Raw genomic sequence first — 19,910 nt, 5'->3', positions numbered from 1 at the left:
AGCCAGGGCTTCGTCCAAGGAGGCAGCTCAGGAGCTGCCAGGCTTGCCATGTTCTCCATGCTGGGGTACGTGATGCATAGGAGGTCCACAGGAGCTGGTGTGGGCAGTGGGAGGTGGTGGTTGGAGCTATGCAAAGCCAGATGCCTGGGGCGTGTGTTGCTGTGCCTCATCAGGGAGGGAAGGGATGACATCCAGAGGGACCTGGACCGGCTGGAGAAGTGGGCCTGTATAAACCTCACAAAGTTCAAGGCCAAGCACAAGGTCCTGCACCTGGGTCGGAGTATTCCCAAGCACAAACAGAGGCTGAGAGGAGAACGGATTGGGAGCAGCCCCGAGGAGAAGGGCTTGGAGTGCTGGGGGAGGAGAAGCTCAACGTGAGCCGGCAATGTGTGCTCCCAGCCCAGAAACCACCCGTGTCCTGGGCTGCATCCAGAGCAGTGGGACCAGCAGGGAGGGAGGGGATTCTGCCCCTCTGTTCCGCTATGAGAGATCCACCTGGAGCCCCACTTCCAGTTCTGGAGTCCTCAGCAAAGGGAGGACATGGAGCTATTGGAGTTATTGATCATGGCGTGCAGGGACAGGACAAGGGGAAGGGTTTGAACCTGCAAGAGGGGAGATGGAGATGAGATCTTAGGGAGAGTTGTTTTTCTGTGAGCGTGGGGAGGCCCTGGCCCAGGTTGCCCAGGAGGGCATCCCTGGAGGTGTTGAAGGCCAGGTTGGATGGGGTTTGGAGACCTGGATCCAGTGGGAGATTTCCCCAGACATGGAAGTGGGGTTGGAACCGGATGGACTTTGAGGTCTCTTCTAAGCCAAATCATTCCATGACTCTATGATCAGAAAGCCTATGATGGAGTGGAAGGTCCTACTGGAAGGTGGAAATGTTCCATAGTCCAGCCCCACTGCAGGGAATGGGAGGCAACTGGTGGCTGTGGACGAGAAGCAATTCAGCAGGGGAGCGGAATGGTCGGTGTCCTCTCTTCTAGGGCAGGTTTGGAGGTGCTGGCGATGCCGGGTGGATTTCCGCCTGTTTAAGGGAAAGTTGTTAGCTGGCACACTGATTGAGCAGAACACAACTCCTCGGGGTGAGCTGCCTCCATGGTGTCCTCCAGTGATGCTCATCCTGATAATGAGTGGGAAATGCTTGGGGTTGGGTATGGTGGGATGGGGAGGACAGTTGGGGACAGGGAGACTGGGATATAGGGGATAGGGAGAGTGGGATGTGGGAGATGCCTGGGGACATGGAGAGCAGGATGTAGGGGACAGTGGGGCAGGTTGTAGGGACACTTGTGGACAGGGAGGTTGAAATGGGTGGGACAGCTTGGGACAGGGAGAGTGGGATGAGGGAGACAGGAAGGATGGGATCCGGGGACATTTGGATATAGGGAGAGTGAGATGACTGGGACAGCTAGGATAGGGAGAGTGGGATGTAGGGAACAGTTGGAACAGAATGTGGGGGCACTTGGGAAGACACCTGGGGACAGGGAGGATGGGATGTGGGGACACTTGGGGCTGGGGAGAGTGGGATGTGGAGGATGGAGAGTGGGATGGGGGGAAGTGCTGGGGACAAGGACAAGACGTAGGGGACATCTGCGATAGGCAGGGTGTGATGTTTGGGAGCTTTGGAGACGGAGGGGTGAATGGGGAATACCTGGGCACAAGGAGGGTGGGATCTGTGGGACAGCAGGGGACAAGGATGATGGATGTCAGGGCCACCTGGGATGGGGAGGGCAGGGGAAAGAGGGGAGCAGGATGTGGGGGTGTGGAGGGATTGGCCTGGCACTGGGGGACTGCACAGCATTTGAGGTGGAGAGAGCACAGAATGGGAACTACACCCACGTCCAGCCGTGCACAGAGGAGGGTGATGGGCTCCGGGTGTCCCTGTTCCCCCCCACCCCGTATCCTGCAGGTTACTTCATGTATGACAACAGCGTGGAGTTTCCCACCGAACAGATCTGGTCTCCAGGTGATCCCTGTGAGTTATGCATCTGCCAGGTGAATGAGAACCTGCTCTGCTTCAGCTCTCCTCCCCGCCCCTTCCCCAGCGCACGGCCCCTGGCCCCCTCCTCCTTTCCCTCGGGATGCCGGGCTGCTCGTAGCCATGGTCCCTGGCAGCTCCTTGGCTTTAAACCCTGTGGTTTTGGGCAGCTTGTGGTCTCTCTCAAGGTCTTCTCCTCTGCAGGCAGATGGCTGAGCTGCAAGAGGACGGACTGTGTGAAGACCTGTCCCTACCCCATCCTCATCCCTGGGCAGTGCTGCCCCGACTGCTCGGCAGGTGATGGACGATGGTTCCACTGCATCCCAGACCAGACCCAAGAAGCCTGGCCTTAAGCAGAGGGATCTCCAAGGGGTTCTTGAGTCACCTGAGGACCCCAAGATCCCCTTTCCTTCCTCCTCGTAAGCTGCAACTACATGGGAAGGATCTTCTACAACAACGAGACCTTCCCCTCTGTCCTGGACCCCTGTCTCAGCTGCATCTGCTTGGTGAGGGCTGCGCTGGGCACCCCGAGATGCCTTCGGCTTCTACCCCAAGAGCAGAGCCCCAGTTTTTCCCACCGTTGAAGGAAAAACGCTCCTGGGTGTTTGAGGGTTGCCCCCTTTTTTTTCCCCAGCCCATCCTGGCAGGCGCTAACGCCCGGCCCTCGCGCGTCTCTCCCGTCTCTCGCAGCTGGGCTCGGTGGCCTGTTCGCCCGTGGACTGTGCCATCTTCTGCACCTACCCCTTCCACCCCGAGGACGAGTGCTGCCCCGTCTGTAACGGTAGGAGACGGAGATGAGGTTTTAGGGGGATTAAGGGACCCCTAGAACCTCTTGAGCCCCTCAACATGTGCTCCTTTGCATAGACTGCAACTACCAGGGGAGGAAGGTGGTGAACGGGCAGACCTTCATCCCTGAGGGACAGCCCTGCACGCGCTGTACCTGCCAGGTGAGCAGTGGGGTATCTGTGGGGTGTCTGTGGGACTGGGGAATGGTTCACCCCCAACTTTACGGTTGGGGTTGATGACCTCAAAAGATCTTTTCCAACCTAATGACTCTATGATTCTATAACTTGAACCCATGAACCCATGAGGTTCAACAAGGCCAAGAGCAAAGTTCTACATCTTGGTTGAGGCAGTCTATGGCTTCAATCCAGGATGGGGGATGCTGTGAGTGGGAGCAGCCCCGAGGAGAAGGACTTGGGGTGCTGGGGGAGGAGAGGCTCAACATGAGCTGGCAACGTGTGCTGCCATCCCAGAAACCACCCATGTCCTGGGCTGCATCCAGAGCAGTGGGACCAGCAGGGAGGGAGGGGATTCTGACCCTCTGCTCCGCTCTCTGAGACCCATCTGGAGGCCTGCATCCAGTTCTGGAGTCCTCAGCACAGGGAGGACATGGAGCTGTTGGAGCGAGTGCAGAGGCGGCCACAAAGATGATGCGAGGGCTGGAGCACCTCCTGTCTGAGGCCAGGCTGGGAGAGTTGGGGTTGTTGAGCCTGGGGAAGAGAAAGCTGAGGGGAGACCTTAGAGCCGCTTCCAGGACTGAAAGGGGTCCAGGAGAGCTGAGGAGAAGCTCTGGATCGGGGGTTGCAGGGACAGGACAAGGGAAAGGGTTGAAGCTGGAAGAGGGGAGGTGGCGATGAGATCTTAGGCAGAAATGCTTTGCTGTGAGGGTGGGGAGGCCCTGTCCCAGGTTACCCAGAGCAGTGGTGGCTGCCCCATCCCTGGAGGTGTTGAAGGCCATGTTGGATGGGGCTTGGAGCCCTTGACCCAGTGGCAGGTGTTCCTGGGGTTGGAACTGGATGGGTTTATCTCCTTTCCTGCCCAACCCATTCCATGATTCTATGACCTCTCCCCGTTGCTGCCAGCTCGACGACGACAGCTGCGAACAGAGGTCGTGTCCCCACTCCAATGCATCCACCCAGCTCCCATGGGGGTATCCTGACTCCCAGGGGTCCATCCTCACTCCCTGGAGTGCATCCCCACTCCCATGGGTGCATCCTGACTCCCAAGACTCCATCCCCACTCCCAGGTCTCCATCCCCACTCCCAGGGCTCCATCCCCATTCCCATGGGTGCTCGGGCACTGCCTCTCTCAGGCAGAGGCTGTGTGGATCCCATCTACCTCAGGGTGCTGAGGTCCTCCAACCCCTCACTGCCCCACTAAGGCAGAACTGGGGGGCAGGATCAGCCCTTGGGGAACTTTGGGATTCCCCTGGGATGAGGAGGGCGGTGCTGGAGGTGCTCAGCCCCTCCAAGCATGGTTTGGGGACAGGATGGTCCCCGTGGCTGCTGGTTGATCCTGAGGGAATGGAGCTGAGTGGGGCACAAAAGGTTTCTGGGGGCCAACACCCGATTTCAGCTGGTCCCAGTGGAGAATTTTCCAAGGGCTTGACCAGAGCAAAGTTCCTTGTCCTGGGAAGCATTCACAAGGTGCTGAGCTTGGTGTTGCCCTTGTGAAGAGGCTCCTGGAGATCAGCTGCCCAGAGCAGCAGTGGCTGCCCCATCCCTGGAGGTGTTGAAGGCCAGGTTGGATGGGGCTTGGAGGCCCCTGGTCCTGTGGCAGGTGTCCCTGCCCATGGCAGGGAGTGGAATTGGATGGGCTTTGAGGGCCCTTCCAGCCCGAGCCATTCCATGATTCTCTGCCCCAGAGTGACCCAGCCAGCCCTTCCCAGAGAGACACAACACAGAGATGCTTCTCCACGGCTTTATTGTGCTCGGTGGCTGTGGCAGGAGGGGAAGGCAGTGCTGGGCAAGGGCCAGCCACCAAGCTGGGCACGCGGTGGCAGTGGGATGCGCTGCCTGTCCCCGGCATGGCGGAGCACTTAGGACAGCGGGGACAATCCCACCATGTTGTTGCCCCTGTTGAAGATCACGTAGTACTCGCGGATGAAGACATCTCCGAGGATCCAGAGCTCGCCAGACTCGGTGGGGATGTCCAAGCCTTCGAAGGCGAGGCTGCAGTATCCATCGCTCTGCAACCAAACACATGGAGGTTACCAGGTCCTGAACCCCTTCCAATCCCAATTCCAACTCCAATCCCCATCCCACTTCCAATCCCATTCCTGGCAGGATGCTCACCTCTATCACGTAGGCACTGGGTGGCACTGGGAACCCGTTGCCGTTGAGGTTGAAGTAGATGGTGGGCAATGTGCTGATGGCATCACAGCTGATCTGCAGGGGACACGTGGAAGGTGGCGGTCAGTGGCTACCGCAGGAGGGAGCCCACAGCCTGGGGAGCGATGGGGCACCCCACAGATCCCCCACTGCTCCCATGGGGCCTCACCTGACCGTTGGAGCTGGCACCAAGGCTGTAGATGATGTTGTTCAGGGCATTGTTGGGCACAGCCAGGAGCGAGGTGCCCGTGTCCACGATGGCCTGGCAACCGGAAGCGCAGGCGATGGCCTGGCCGCTGGCGGTGACGCTGAGGGAGAAGGGTGTGGGTGAGCTTCTTGGGTGTGGGATGAGGAGTCACACCCCAACAACCACCTACCAGGGGGCAAGGGGAGCCACCAAGCCTGTGGGCTGCTCAGGGACTACCTGTCCATGGTGACCTGCCAGTAGGATTCAGAAGAGAGGGGGATCCAGGTGATGCCGTTTGTGGTGTAGTCGGAATCAATGCCACCAAAGAGGACGAAGCTGCCGCTCTGGTCGTTGCTGCAAGGGGACGTCCATTAAGTTGAGGTCCCTTCCCATACCACCCCGTGGGACCCATAGCACTGAGGGGTGCTTGCTGCCATCCTCCGATGCTGGCAGTGGTGAAAGATGTCCCTCAGGAGCCATGGGACATTACACCACAAGGGAACAGTGCCAGAGCCAACCCCCGTGCGGTGGAAACAGGAGGGAACCCTCAGCAAGGACTGGGTGGCTCTGGGCAGGGCTTACTTGCTCAGGTAGACGGAGAAGAGGTCCTCAGTCACAAGACCTTCTGACATCATGTTGTCAAAGACGGGAGTGGCTCCAGAGGAGGAGATGCTTGGGTAAGCCAGACCCAGGATGCCATCGAAGGGGGTGTAGTAGAAGAAATCGCCTGGCTCGGTCTCAGCCAGACCAAAGATCTGGTTGACAACGTTGATGCCTGCAACCTAGTTAAGGAGATGGAGAAAGAAGGTTGGTTTGGGCAGGTGGTGTCCCGGTGTCCCTGTTCCCGTGGGATGGGGAGGTTGGTGTGCCCCATCTTACACCAACGGTGTCGTAGCCCAGGATGCCAGTCATGCTGCCAGTGCCGTAGGCGATCTCAACGGTCTCATTGGTGCCAACGTAGGTGGAGGAAGCCGATGGGTTGAAGCGGTTGTGGTTGCCTGTGGGAAGCGGTCACGGTCTGTTCTGTCCTCAAGGACCAAGTATGACCCTCCAGTACCTGGTACTGACTGCCTGATGTCCCTCGGGAGAGACAGGACAGAGCCATCCTCATCTCTAAGACTGCCACTGGGACACCTGGAGCCAGGTTGGATGAGCCCAGGGCTTCCCCTGCCTTTCCCCATTGCCACATGTCTCCCGACACCTACTGCAAGCCTGGCTGGAGCAGTACACGGAGGGCACCCACAGGTTGGAGGAGCCGGTGTCGAAGAGGACGGTGAATTCCTGGGCTGGGGTACCGATGGAGATGGTGCCAAAGTACTCAACCTGTCAAAGCGGAATGGGTAAGGGATTAGCGGGACAGGTAAGGGGTTAGCGGGATGGGTAAGGGGTTAGCGGGATGGGTAAGGGTCTGCTGAGATGGGTAACAGGTTAGAAGAAAGAGCAAGGGCTAGGGGGACAAGTAAGGGGCTGGTGGGTCAGGTAAGTGTCTAGCAGGAGGGATAAAGGGCTAGCAGGATAGGTAAGGGTTTAGTGGGTCAGGTAAGGGGGCTAACAGGATGGGTAATGGGTTAGAGGAATGGGTATGGGGCTAATAGTATGGGTAAGGGGCTAGTAGGATGAGTAAGAGGCTAATGGCATGGATAAAGGGCTAGAGGGATGGATAACGAGTTACAGGAATGAGTGAGGGGGTAGTGGGCGAGGTAAGGGGCTAGTGAGTCAAGTAAAGGGCTACAGGGATGGGTAAGAGGCTAGCAGGTCAGCTTGGGGGCTAGGGGGATGTGTGAGTGGCTAGTGGGTTAGGTGAACCCACTAAGGGGAACGAGTAAGGGGCTAGCAGGTCGGGAAAAAGGCTAGCCAGATAGCAAAGGGGCTAGTGGGCTAGGAAAGCAGCTAGCAGGTTGGCTCAGTGGCCCCATGGCTGCCCCACAGGTGTCAGCCGCTTGCCCGCCATGCTCACATTCATGTAGTTCTGCAGGGGCTCAGTGGAGGTGCCAGCGGCCAGGAACTTGGCGGCCGGGTTGTAGGGGTGCTCCTTCAGGTAGTGGTCCAGCAAGCCCTTCTCCTCCAGGACCTGCCGCATGGACTTCCCTCGCCGCAGAGAGATCCTGGCGTGCGGGGAGACGGGAACCCAGCCATCAGCGAGATCTGCGCAGGGACCTCCACCCTCCACCTCATCCCACAACCCCATCCTCGCTGTGGCCACCGAGGGGTTCAGGTTGTCCCCATATCCCTGCTGGGAGCCCTCAGGATTGTGGTGGTCACCCCAAGAGCCCAGAACTTACCTATGGCCATGGCACTGGGCCAGGGCTACCAAGCTGAGAAGCAGGAGCAGCTTCATGGTGGCTTCGAGTTGAGCACTCAAAGTGCAGTGGCACACTGAGTCTGTCACCCGCTCCAGCCGAGCTCCTTATATCCCAGCCGTGGTTGTTTGGCTGGCGGCACCGATAGGAAAAGCAAACGACCCAGGGGCAGTTATCGCAATGTCCTTAGGGGATACCGGCAGGAGAATGTCAAACTGAGAGCTCTCCATCTTCACTGGGGTCAACAACCACAGCCAGGACGTAGGGATGCATCCTCCAGTTGGTCTGTATCCTGAGGGGGAGGCAATGGAAGTTGGACAAGGGGAACATGGGGCTTGTTGAGGCCGTTTCTGGGCATGTCCCTTCCCTCATTGACTACTCATGCGTCACACAAACCAACAACACCACCGTGGCCAAGGAACCACAGCCAAATCCTGCACCAGTAGATATGGGCACTGATTTTCCAGTTGGAACTCTAAGGAGCTGTGGTATGGAGGGTCCTGGCGCTGCTCTGGACCATCCTATGAAGAGCAGAATCCCTGCCTGCAAGGGTTCCTTGGGGTGGAGCCAGCATGGAGGTGTGCGGCTGGCATGGGAACATTGGTCCTTTGGGGTCCCTTGGTCCCCTGGTCTGCCCAGGGAGGTGGTGGAGTCCTCAGCCCTGGAGGGGTTCAAAACCTGAGTAGAGGAGATGCTCAGGGACCTGCTTTAGTAGTGGACAGTTACTGTTGGAATTAGTGTTCTCAAGGTTCTCTTCCAACCAATCAATTCTCTGTTTCTAGGAGGGTTTGTGCCCCTCCTGCAGCACCACCTGGGTGTCCTTGGGGCGCCCACCCATGGGTGGCAGCCGAGCCCCAGCTTCATCACGTGCCTGGCTTTGCACACGAGGCTCCACCAAACGCCAGCGCCAGGGGGTCGGGGGCAACGCCGGGGTAAGTTTGCTTAATTTCACACCTCCATCCAACAGGCAAACACAGACATTCGTCACCGGCTTTTTCCATTCCTGATGCCAGCTCCTCTGAGTTCAACACCACGCGGCTCTGTCCGCCTGCCCTGAAGCACCAAGGTTGGAAGCCCCCGTCCTCCACTGTGGATGAGCCGAGCAGGAGCCAGCATGCCGTACTCCGGGAGCCTGGGGTCAGCCTGGGCAGAGCATGGTGGAGGTGGCACTGCTGGCATCCGGCTTAGGATCACGGATCTTAGAAGGATTTGGTTTGGAAGGCATATTAGATATCATCTAGTGCAAGTCCCTGCCATGGGAAGGGACATCTCCTACTGGATTAGGGTCTCCAAGACCCATCCAACCTGGTCTTGAACACCTCCAGAGATGGGGCAACCATCACTTCTCTGGCCCCCCGTGCCAGGCTCTCTCTGCCCTCATCATGAAGAGTTTCTTTCTAAGATCTCAACTAAATCTAAGCTTAAACCCATTCTCCCTCATCGTATCCCGATATTCACTGACAGAACCCTTCCCCAGCTTACTTGTAGCCCCTCTTGTGATGGGGCTTCACCCATTTCCACCTATCCCAGCGCTGCTTGTGGAACTGGGACCAGCTGAGGGAATGACCAGCTTGGGATACCACTGGTTGAATGATACCAAGGTCGCCCGCTCGGGGCTGCGTCAGAGGCGCCTGGTGCTGCACCAGCTGACCTGGCCTCCATCACAGCGCCTTGTGCTGATAAGAAGCTGAAGGAAAGATCAGGTTGGCTGCAAACACGTCCTTGCGGCGCTACACGTGGAAAACCTTTACTTGTAGAAGGTTATCGGAGCAGAGCACTTGAGGACACATCCCTTGGGAAGAAAACTGGATGATCTTCAGATGATCTTTAAGGTCCATTCCAACCCAAACTATTCTATCATTCTATGAAGCTGCACTGGGACTGCTCCAAAGGGCTCTTAGATGGCATCTTTGCCCCAGCACGCTGGGTGTCTGCACGCAGGGAAACTGCTGTACCTGGTGGGAAAAGCCCTCTTCTCCACAGCACCCAGCGACTTTCACCACTGCACAGAGTTTCACCATCTGGCACAAGGGCTCATGGTGAACTCCTCGAGCTTCTGCAAATCCCGCTCCTAAGGAAGAGGGTTTCAGAGCTGAGGTTTGCTTGATCACCTCATGCTGGGAGCCCTTTGGAAGCTCCCTTGCACCTTGGCAGTGGTGGGAGGCTCTACCTCTGCAGAACATGGCAGCACTCATGGGAGGAAGTTTGGAGAGCTGTGAGAGCTCCCACCTTCACACCCATTTGCCCTCCAAGGACTGAGAGCCAGGGCTTCGTCCAAGGAGGCAGCTCAGGAGCTGCCAGGCTTGCCATGTTCTCCATGCTGGGGTACGTGATGCATAGGAGGTCCACAGGAGCTGGTGTGGGCAGTGGGAGGTGGTGGTTGGAGCTATGCAAAGCCAGATGCCCGGGGCATGTGTTGCTGTGCCTCATCAGGGAGGGAAGGGATGACATCCAGAGGGACCTGGACCGGCTGGAGAAGTGGGCCTGTATAAACCTCACAAAGTTCAAGGCCAAGCACAAGGTCCTGCACCTGGGTCGGGGTATTCCCAAGCACAAACAGAGGCTGAGAGGAGAACGGATTGGGAGCAGCCCCGAGGAGAAGGGCTTGGAGTGCTGGGGGAGGAGAAGCTCAACGTGAGCCGGCAATGTGTGCTCCCAGCCCAGAAACCACCCGTGTCCTGGGCTGCATCCAGAGCAGTGGGACCAGCAGGGAGGGAGGGGATTCTGCCCCTCTGTTCCGCTATGAGAGATCCACCTGGAGCCCCACTTCCAGTTCTGGAGTCCTCAGCAAAGGGAGGACATGGAGCTATTGGAGTTATTGATCATGGCGTGCAGGGACAGGACAAGGGGAAGGGTTTGAACCTGCAAGAGGGGAGATGGAGATGAGATCTTAGGGAGAGTTGTTTTTCTGTGAGCGTGGGGAGGCCCTGGCCCAGGTTGCCCAGGAGGGCATCCCTGGAGGTGTTGAAGGCCAGGTTGGATGGGGTTTGGAGACCTGGATCCAGTGGGAGATTTCCCCAGACATGGAAGTGGGGTTGGAACCGGATGGACTTTGAGGTCTCTTCTAAGCCAAATCATTCCATGACTCTATGATCAGAAAGCCTATGATGGAGTGGAAGGTCCTACTGGAAGGTGGAAATGTTCCATAGTCCAGCCCCACTGCAGGGAATGGGAGGCAACTGGTGGCTGTGGACGAGAAGCAATTCAGCAGGGGAGCGGAATGGTCGGTGTCCTCTCTTCTAGGGCAGGTTTGGAGGTGCTGGCGATGCCGGGTGGATTTCCGCCTGTTTAAGGGAAAGTTGTTAGCTGGCACACTGATTGAGCAGAACACAACTCCTCGGGGTGAGCTGCCTCCATGGTGTCCTCCAGTGATGCTCATCCTGATAATGAGTGGGAAATGCTTGGGGTTGGGTATGGTGGGATGGGGAGGACAGTTGGGGACAGGGAGACTGGGATATAGGGGATAGGGAGAGCGGGATGTGGGAGATGCCTGGGGACATGGAGAGCAGGATGTAGGGGACAGTGGGGCAGGTTGTAGGGACACTTGTGGACAGGGAGGTTGAAATGGGTGGGACAGCTTGGGACAGGGAGAGTGGGATGAGGGAGACAGGAAGGATGGGATCCGGGGACATTTGGATATAGGGAGAGTGAGATGACTGGGACAGCTAGGATAGGGAGAGTGGGATGTAGGGAACAGTTGGAACAGAATGTGGGGGCACTTGGGATATGGAAGACACCTGAGGGCAGGGATGATGGGATGTGGGAACACTTGGGGCAGGGGAGAGTGGGATGTGGAGGATGGAGAGTGGGATGGGGGGAAGTGCTGGGGACAAGGACAAGACGTAGGGGACATCTGCGATAGGCAGGGTGTGATGTTTGGGACCTTTGGAGACGGAGGGGTGAATGGGGAATACCTGGGCACAAGGAGGGTGGGATCTGTGGGAGAGCTGGGGACAAGGATGATGGATGTCAGGGCCACCTGGGATAGGGAGGGCAGGGAAAAGAGGAGAGCAGGATGTGGGGGTGTGGAGGGATTGGCCTGGCACTGGGGGGATGCACAGCATTTGAGGTGGAGAGAGCACAGAATGGGAACTACACCCACGTCCAGCCGTGCACAGAGGAGGGTGATGTGCTCCGGGTGCCCATGTTCCCTTCCACCCCGTATCCTGCAGGTTACTTCATGTATGACAACAGCGTGGAGTTTCCCACCGAACAGATCTGGTCTCCAGGTGATCCCTGTGAGTTATGCATCTGCCAGGTGAATGAGAACCTGCTCTGCTTCAGCTCTCCTCCCCGCCTCTGCCCCAGCGCACAGCTCCTGGCCCCCTCCTCCTTTCCCTCGGGATGCCGGGCTGCTCGTGGCCATGGTCCCTGGCAGCTCCTTGGCTTTAAACCCTCGGTGAGCTGCAAGAGGACGGACTGCGTGAAGACCTGTCCCTACCCCATCCTCATCCCTGGGCACTGCTGCCCCGACTGCTCGGCAGGTGATGGACGATGGTTCCACTGCATCCCTGACCAGACCCAAGAAGCCTGGCCTTAAGCAGAGGGATCTCCAAGGGGTTCTTGAGCCACACGAGGACTCCAAGATCCCCTTTCCTTCCTCCTCGTAGGCTGCACCTACATGGGAAGGATTTTCTACAACAGTGAGACCTTCCGCTCTGTCCTGGACCCCTCTCTCAGCTGCATCTGCTTGGTGAGGGCTGCGCTGGGCACCTCGAGATGCCTTTGGCTTCTACCCCAAGAGCAGAGCCCCAGTTTTTCCTCCGTTGAAGGAAAAAAGCTCCTGGGTGTCTGAGGGTTGCCCCCTTTTTTTTCCCCAGCCCATCCTGGCAGGCGCTAACGCCCGGCCCTCGCGCGTCTCTCCCGTCTCTCGCAGCTGGGCTCGGTGGCCTGTTCGCCCGTGGACTGTGCCATCTTCTGCACCTACCCCTTCCACCCCGAGGGTGAGTGCTGCCCAACAGTAGGAGATGGAGATGAGGTTTTAGGGGGATTAAGGGACCCCTAGAACCTCTTGAGCCCCTCAACACGTGCTCCTTTGCATAGACTGCAACTACCAGGGGAGGAACGTGGTGAACGGGCAGACCTTCATCCCTGAGGGACAGCCCTGCATGCACTGTACCTGCCAGGTGAGCAGTGGGGTATCTGTGGGGTGTCTGTGGGACTGGGGAATGGGTGGTAGGGATGGTTTATCCCCAAATTTACGTTGGGGTTGATGACCTCAAAAGATCTTTTCCAACCTAATGACTCTATGATTCTATAACTTGAACCCATGAGCCCATGAGGTTCAACAAGGCCAAGGGCAAAGTTCTACATCTTGGTTGAGGCAGTCTATGGCTTCAATCCAGAATGGGGGATGCTGTGAGTGGGAGCAGCCCCAAGGAGAAGGACTTGGGGTGCTGGGAGACAAGAAGGTCAACATGAGCCGACAACGTGCACTCCCAGCCCAGAAACCGCCTGCGTCCTGGGCTGCATCCAGAGCAGTGGGACCAGCAGGGAGGGAGGGGATTCTGACCCTCTACTCCGCTCTCTGAGACCCACCTGGAGCCCTGCATCCAGTTCTGGAGTCCTCAGATCAGGGATTACATGGAGCTGTTGGAGCGAGTGCAGAGGCGGCCACAAAGATGATGTGAGGGCTGGAGCACCTCTTGACCAAGGCCAGGCTGGGAGAGTTGGGGTTGTTGAGCCTGGGGAAGAGAAAGCTGAGGGGAGACCTTAGAGCAGCTTCCAGGACTGAAAGGGCTCCAGGAGAGCTGAGGAGAGGCTCTGGATCGGGGGGTGCAGGGACAGGATGAGGGAAAGGGTTGAAGCTGGAAGAGGGGAGATGGAGATGAGATCTTAGGCAGAAATGCTTTCCTGTGAGGGTGAGGAGACCCTGTCCCAGGTTGCCCAGAGCAGTGTTGGCTGCTCCATCCCTGGAGGTGTTGAAGGCCAGTTTGGATGGGGCTTGGAGGCCCTGATCCTGTCGCAGGTGTCCCTGCCCATGGAAGGGGTCTAACTAGATGGGCTTTGAGGTCTTTTCCAGCCCGAGACATTCCATGATTCTCTGCCCCAGAGCGACCCAGCCAGCCCTTCCCAGAGAGACACAACACAGAGATGCTTCTCCATGGCTTTATTGTGCTCGGTGGCTGTGGCAGGAGGGGAAGGCAGTGCTGGTCAAGGGCCAGCCACCAAGCTGGGCACGCGGTGGCAGTGGGATGCGCTGCCTGTCCCCGGCATGGCGGAGCGCTTAGGACAGCGGGGACAGTCCCACCATGTTGTTGCCCCTGTTGAAGATCACATAGTACTCGCGGATGAAGACGTCTCCGAGGATCCAGAGCTCGCCAGACTCGGTGGGGATGTCCAAGCCTTCGAAGGCGAGGCTGCAGTATCCATCGCTCTGCAACCAAACACATGGAGGTTACCAGGTCCTGGACCCCTTCCAATCCCAATTACAACTCCAATCCCCATCCCGCTTCCAATCCCATTCCTGGCAGGATGCTCACCTGTATCACGTAGGCACTGGGTGGCACTGGGAACCCGTTGCCATTGAGGTTGAAGTAGATGGTGGGCAATGTGCTGATGTCATCACAGCTGATCTGCAGGGGACACATGGAAGGTGGTGGTCAGTGTCTACCCCAAGAGGGAGCCCACAGCCTGGGGAGCGATGGGGAACCCCACAGACCCTCCGCTGCTCCCATGGGGCCTCACCTGGCCGTTGGAGCTGGCACCAAGGCTGGCGATGATGTTGTTCAGGGCGTTGTTGGGCACAGCCAGGAGCGAGGTGCCCGTGTCCACGATGGCCTGGCAACCGGAAGCGCAGGCGATGGCCTGGCCGCTGGCGGTGACGCTGAGGGAGAAGGGTGTGGGTGAGCTTCTTGGGTGTGGGATGAGGGGTCGCACCCCAACAACCACCTACCAGGGGGCAAGGGGAGCCACCAAGCCTGTGGGCTGCTCAGGGACTACCTGTCCATGGTGACCTGCCAGTAGGATTCAGAAGAGAGGGGGATCCAGGTGATGCCATTGGTGGTGTAGTCGGAATCGATGCCACCAAAGAGGACGAAGCTGCCGCTCTGCTCGTTGCTGCAAGGGGACGTCCATTAAGTTGAGGTCCCTTCCCATACCACCCTGTAGAACTCGTAGCACTGAGGGGTGCTTGCTGCCATCCTCCAATGCTGGCAGTGGTGAAAGATGTCCCTCAGGAGCCATGGGACATTACACCACAAGGGAACAGTGCCGGAGCCAACCCCCGTGTGGTGGAAACAGGAGGGAACCCTCAGCAAGGACTGGGTGGCTCTGGGCAGGGCTTACTTGCTCAGGTAGACGGAGAAGAGGTCCTCAGTCACAAGACCTTCTGACATCATGTTGTCAAAGACGGGAGTGGCTCCAGAGGAGGAGATGCTTGGGTAAGCCAGACCCAGGATGCCATCGAAGGGGGTGTAGTAGAAGAAATCGCCTGGCTCAGTCTCAGCCAGACCAAAGATCTGGTTGACAACGTTGATGCCTGCAACCTGGTTGAGGAGATGGAGAAAGGAGGTTGGTTTGGGCAGGTGGTGTCCCGGTGTCCCTGTTCCTGTGGGATGGGGAGGTTGGTGTGCCCCATCTTACGCCGACGGTGTCGTAGCCCAGGATGCCAGTCATGCTGCCAGTGCCGTAGGCGATCTCAACGGTCTCACTGGTGCCAACGTAGGTGGAGGAAGCCGATGGGTTGAAGCGGTTGTGGTTGCCTGTGGGAAGTGGTCACGGTCTGTCCTGTCCTCAAGGACCAAGGATGACCCTCCAGTACGTGGTACTGATTGCCTGATGTCCCTCAGGAGAGACAGGATAGAGTCATCCTTGTCTCTAAGACTGCCACAGGTACACCTGGAACCAGGTTGGATGAGCCCAGGGCTTCCCCTGCCTTCCCCCATTGCCACATGGCTACCGGACACCTACTGCAAGCCTGGCTGGAGCAGTACACGGAGGGCACCCACAGGTTGGAGGAGCCGGTGTCGAAGAGGACGGTGAATTCCTGGGCTGGGGTACCAATGGAGATGGTGCCATAGTACTCATTCTGTCAAAGCAGGATGGGTAAGGTGTTAGCGGGATGGGTAAGGGATTAGCGGGACAGGTAAGGGGTTAGCGGGATGGGTAAGGAGTTAGCGGGATGGGTAAGGGTCTGCTGAGATGGGTAACAGGTTAGAAGAAAGAGCAAGGGCTAGGGGGACAAGTAAGGGGCTGGTGGGTCAGGTAAGTGTCTAGCAGGAGGGATAAAGGGCTAGCAGGATAGGTAAGGGTTTAGTGGGTCAGGTAAGGGGGCTAACAGGATGGGTAATGGGTTAGAGGAATGGGTATGGGGCTAATAGTATGGGTAAGGGTCTAGTAGGATGAGTAAGAGGCTAATGGCATGGATAAAGGGCTAGAAGGATGGATAATGAGTTACAGGAATGAATGAGGGGGTAGTGGGCTAGCAAGGAGCTAGTGAGTCAAGAGAGAGGCTACAGGGATGGGTAAGAGGCTAGCAGGTCAGCTTGGGGGCTAGGGGGATGTGTGAGTGGCTAGTGGGTTAGGTGAGGGGTAAAGGGAACGAGTAAGGGGCTAGCAGGTCGGGAAAGGGGCTAGCCAGATCGCAAAGGGGCTAGTGGGCTGGGAAAGGGGCTAGCAGGATCGCTCAGTGGCCCCATGGCTGCCCCACAGGTGTCAGCCACTTGCCCGCCATGCTCACATTCATGTAGTTCTGCAGGGGCTCAGTGGAGGTGCCAGCAGCCAGGAACTTGGCGGCCGGGTTGTAGGGGTGCTCCTTCAGGTAGTGGTCCAGCAAGCCCTTCTCCTCCAGGACCTGCCGCATGGACTTCCCTCGCCGCAGAGAGATCCTGGCGTGCGGGGAGACGGGAACTCACCCATCAGTGAGATCTGTGCAGGGACCTCCACCCTCCACCTCATCCCACAGCCCCATCCTCGCCGTGGCCACCGAGGGGTTCAGGCTGTCCCCATATCCCTGCTGGGAGCCCTCAGGATTGTGGTGGTCACCCCAAGAGCCCAGAACTTACCTATGGCCATGGCACTGGGCCAGGGCTACCAAGCTGAGAAGCAGGAGCAGCTTCATGGTGGCTTCGAGTTGAGCCTCAAAGTGCAGTGGCACACTGAGTCTGTCACCCGCTCCAGCCGAGCTCCTTATATCCCAACCGTGGTTGTTTGGCTGGCGGCACCGATAGGAAAAGCAAACGACCCAGGGGCAGTTATCGCAATGTCCTTAGGGGATACCGGCAGGAGAATGTCAAACTGAGAGCTCTCCATCTTCACTGGGGTCAACAACCACAGCCAGGACGTAGGGATGCATCCTTCAGTTGGTCTGTATCCTGATGGGGAGGCATTGGAAGTTGGACAAGGGGAACGTGGGGCTTGTTGAGGCCGTTTCTGGGCATGTCCCTTCCCTCGTTGACTACTCATGTGTCACACAAACCAACAACACCACCGTGGCCAAGGAACCACAGCCAAATCCTGCACCAGTAGATATGGGCACTGATTTTCCAGTTGGAACCCTAAGGAGCTGTGGTATGGAGGGCCCTGGCACTGCTCTGGACCATCCTATGAAGAGCAGAATCCCTGCCTGCAAGGGTTCCTCGGGGTGGAGCCAGCATGGAGGTGTGCGGCTGGCATGGGAACATTGGTCCTTTGGGGTCCCTTGGTCCCCTGGTCTGCCCAGGGAGGTGGTGGATTCCTCAGCCCTGGAGGGGTTCAAAACCTGAGTGGATGAGGTGCTCAGGTATCTGCTTTAGTAGTGGACAGGTATGATTGGACTTAATGTTCTCGCAGTTCTCTTCCAACCAAGTAATTCTCTGTTTCTAGGAGGGGTTGTGACTCTCCTGCAGCACCACCTGGGTGTCCTTGGGGCGCCCACCCATGGGTCCCAGCCGAGCCCCAGCTTCATCACATGCCTGGCTTTGCACACGAGGCTCCACCAAACGCCAGCGCCAGGGGCTCGGGGGCAACGCTGGGGTAAGTTTGCTTAATTTCACACCTCCATCCAACAGGCAAACACAGACATTCGTCACCGGCTTTTTCCATTCCTGATGCCAGCTCCTCTGAGTTCAACACCACGCGGCTCTGTCCGCCTGCCCTGGAGCACCAAGGTTGGAAGCCCCCGTCCTCCACTGTGGATGAGCCGAGCAGGAGCCAGCATGCCGTACTCCAGGAGCCTGGGGTCAGCCTGGGCAGAGCATGGTGGAGGTGGCACTGCTGGCATCCGGCTTAGGATCACGGATCTTAGAAGGGTTTGGTTTGGAAGGCATATTAGATATCATCTAGTGCAAGTCCCTGCCATGGGCAGGGACATCTCCTACTGGATTAGGGGGCTCCAAGACCCATCCAACCTGGTCTTGAACACCTCCAGAGATGGGGCAACCATGACTTCTATGGGCACCCCGTGCCAGGCTCTCTCTGCCCTCATCGTGAAGAATTTCTTTCTAAGATCTCAACTAAATCTAAGCTTATATCCATTCTCCCTCATCGTATCCTGATATTCTCTGACAGAACCCTTCCCCAGCTTACTTGTAGCCCCTCTTGTGATGGGGCTTCACCCATCTCCATTTACCCCAGCGCTGCTTGTGGAACTGGGACCAGCTGAGGGAATGACCAGCTTGGGATACCACTGGTTGAATGATACCAAGGTCGCCCGCTCGGGGCTGCGTCAGAGGCGCCTGGTGCTGCACCAGCTGACCTGGCCTCCATCACAGCGCCTTGTGCTGATAAGAAGCTGAAGGAAAGATCAGGTTGGCTGCAAACACGTCCTTGCGGCGCTACACGTGGAAAACCTTTACTTGTAGAAGGTTATCGGAGCAGAGCACTTGAGGACACATCCCTTGGGAAGAAAACTGGATGATCTTCAGATGATCTTTAAGGTCCATTCCAACCCAAACTATTCTATCATTCTATGAAGCTGCACTGGGACTGCTCCAAAGGGCTCTTAGATGGCATCTTTGCCCCAGCACGCTGGGTGTCTGCACGCAGGGAAGATGCTGTACCTGGTGGGAAAAGCCCTCTTCTCCACAGCACCCAGCGACTTTCACCACTGCACAGAGTTTCACCATCTGGCACAAGGGCTCATGGTGAACTCCTCGAGCTTCTGCAAATCCCGTTCCTAAAGAAGACGGTTTCAGAGCTGAGGTTTGCTTGATCACCTCATGCTGGGAGCCCTTTGGAAGCTCCCTTGCACCTTGGCAGTGGTGGGAGGCTCTACCTCTGCAGAACATGGCAGCACTCATGGGAGGAAGTTTGGAGAGCTGTGAGAGCTCCCACCTTCACACCCATTTGCCCTCCAAGGACTGAGAGCCAGGGCTTCGTCCAAGGAGGCAGCTCAGGAGTTGCCAGGCTTGCCATGTTCTCCATGCTGGGTTATGTGATGCAGTAGGAGGTCCACAGGAGCTGGTGTGGGCAGTGGGAGGTAGTGGTTGGAGCTATGCAAAGCCAGATGCCCGGGGCATGTGTTGCTGTGCCTCATCAGGGAGGGAAGGGATGACATCCAGAGGGACCTGGACCGGCTGGACAAGTGGGCCTGTACAAACCTCATGAAGTTCAAGGCCAAGCACAAGGTCCTGCACCTGGGTCGGGGCATTCCCAAGCACAAACAGAGGCTGAGAGGAGAATGGATTGGGAGCAGCCCCAAGGAGAAGGGCTTGGAGTGCTGGGGGAGGAGAAGCTCAACGTGAGCCGACAATGTGTGCTCCCAGCCCAGAAACCACCCGTGTCCTGGGCTGCATCCAGAGCAGTGGGACCAGCAGGGAGGGAGGGGATTCTGCCCCTCTGTTCCGCTATGAGAGATCCACCTGGAGCCCCACTTCCAGTTCTGGAGTCCTCAGCAAAGGGAGGACATGGAGCTATTGGAGTTATTGATCATGGCGTGCAGGGACAGGACAAGGGGAAGGGTTTGAACCTGCAAGAGGGGAGATTGAGATGAGATCTTAGGGAGAGTTGTTTTCCTGTGAGCGTGGGGAGGCCCTGGCCCAGGTTGCCCAGGAGGGCATCCCTGGAGGTGTTGAAGGCCAGGTTGGATGGGGATTGGGGACCCTGATCCAGTGGGAGGTTTCCCCAGACATGGAAGTGGGGTTGGAACCGGATGGACTTTGAGGTCTCTTCTAAGCCAAATCATTCCATGACTCTATGATCAGAAAGCCTATGATGGAGTGGAAGGTCCTACTGGAAGGTGGAAATGTTCCATAGTCCAGCCCCACTGCAGGGAATGGGAGGCAACTGGTGGCTGTGGACGAGAAGCAATTCAGCAGGGGAGCGGAATGGTCGGTGTCCTCTCTTCTAGGGCAGGTTTGGAGGTGCTGGCGATGCCGGGTGGATTTCCGTCTGTTTAAGGGAAAGTTGTTAGCTGG

The 19,910-nt window shown here is 57.7% G+C and overlaps 2 protein-coding genes across 2 annotated transcripts; both read right to left on the bottom strand.

The window, feature by feature from the left end:
* Positions 1 to 4,707: 4,707 nt before the first annotated feature.
* PGA4 (pepsinogen A4) lies at positions 4,708 to 7,639 on the bottom strand. The gene is made up of 9 exons (XM_054067988.1): positions 7,558 to 7,639; positions 7,233 to 7,380; positions 6,481 to 6,598; positions 6,155 to 6,273; positions 5,858 to 6,057; positions 5,513 to 5,629; positions 5,258 to 5,396; positions 5,053 to 5,145; positions 4,708 to 4,946 (listed from the first exon to the last, which is right to left on the bottom strand). The coding sequence occupies exons 1-9, from the start codon at positions 7,611 to 7,613 to the stop codon at positions 4,797 to 4,799; spliced, it is 1,140 nt and encodes a 379-aa protein (XP_053923963.1). The 5' UTR covers positions 7,614 to 7,639; the 3' UTR covers positions 4,708 to 4,796.
* A 6,046-nt stretch (positions 7,640 to 13,685) lies between these two features.
* Positions 13,686 to 17,607, bottom strand: LOC128852280 (pepsin A-like). Its single transcript, XM_054067964.1, has 9 exons — positions 16,581 to 17,607; positions 16,256 to 16,403; positions 15,487 to 15,604; positions 15,160 to 15,278; positions 14,863 to 15,062; positions 14,518 to 14,634; positions 14,263 to 14,401; positions 14,058 to 14,150; positions 13,686 to 13,951 (listed from the first exon to the last, which is right to left on the bottom strand). Exons 1-9 carry the CDS (start codon positions 16,634 to 16,636, stop codon positions 13,802 to 13,804), a joined length of 1,140 nt encoding a protein of 379 aa, XP_053923939.1. The 5' UTR covers positions 16,637 to 17,607; the 3' UTR covers positions 13,686 to 13,801.
* Positions 17,608 to 19,910: the final 2,303 nt, after the last annotated feature.

Source organism: Cuculus canorus, chromosome 5 (genome assembly GCF_017976375.1).
Source record: "Cuculus canorus isolate bCucCan1 chromosome 5, bCucCan1.pri, whole genome shotgun sequence".
NCBI classification, from domain to species: Eukaryota; Metazoa; Chordata; class Aves; order Cuculiformes; family Cuculidae; genus Cuculus; species Cuculus canorus.
The sequence above is the reverse complement of the archived record's forward strand: the minus strand, read 5'-3'. Positions and strand labels throughout refer to the sequence as shown.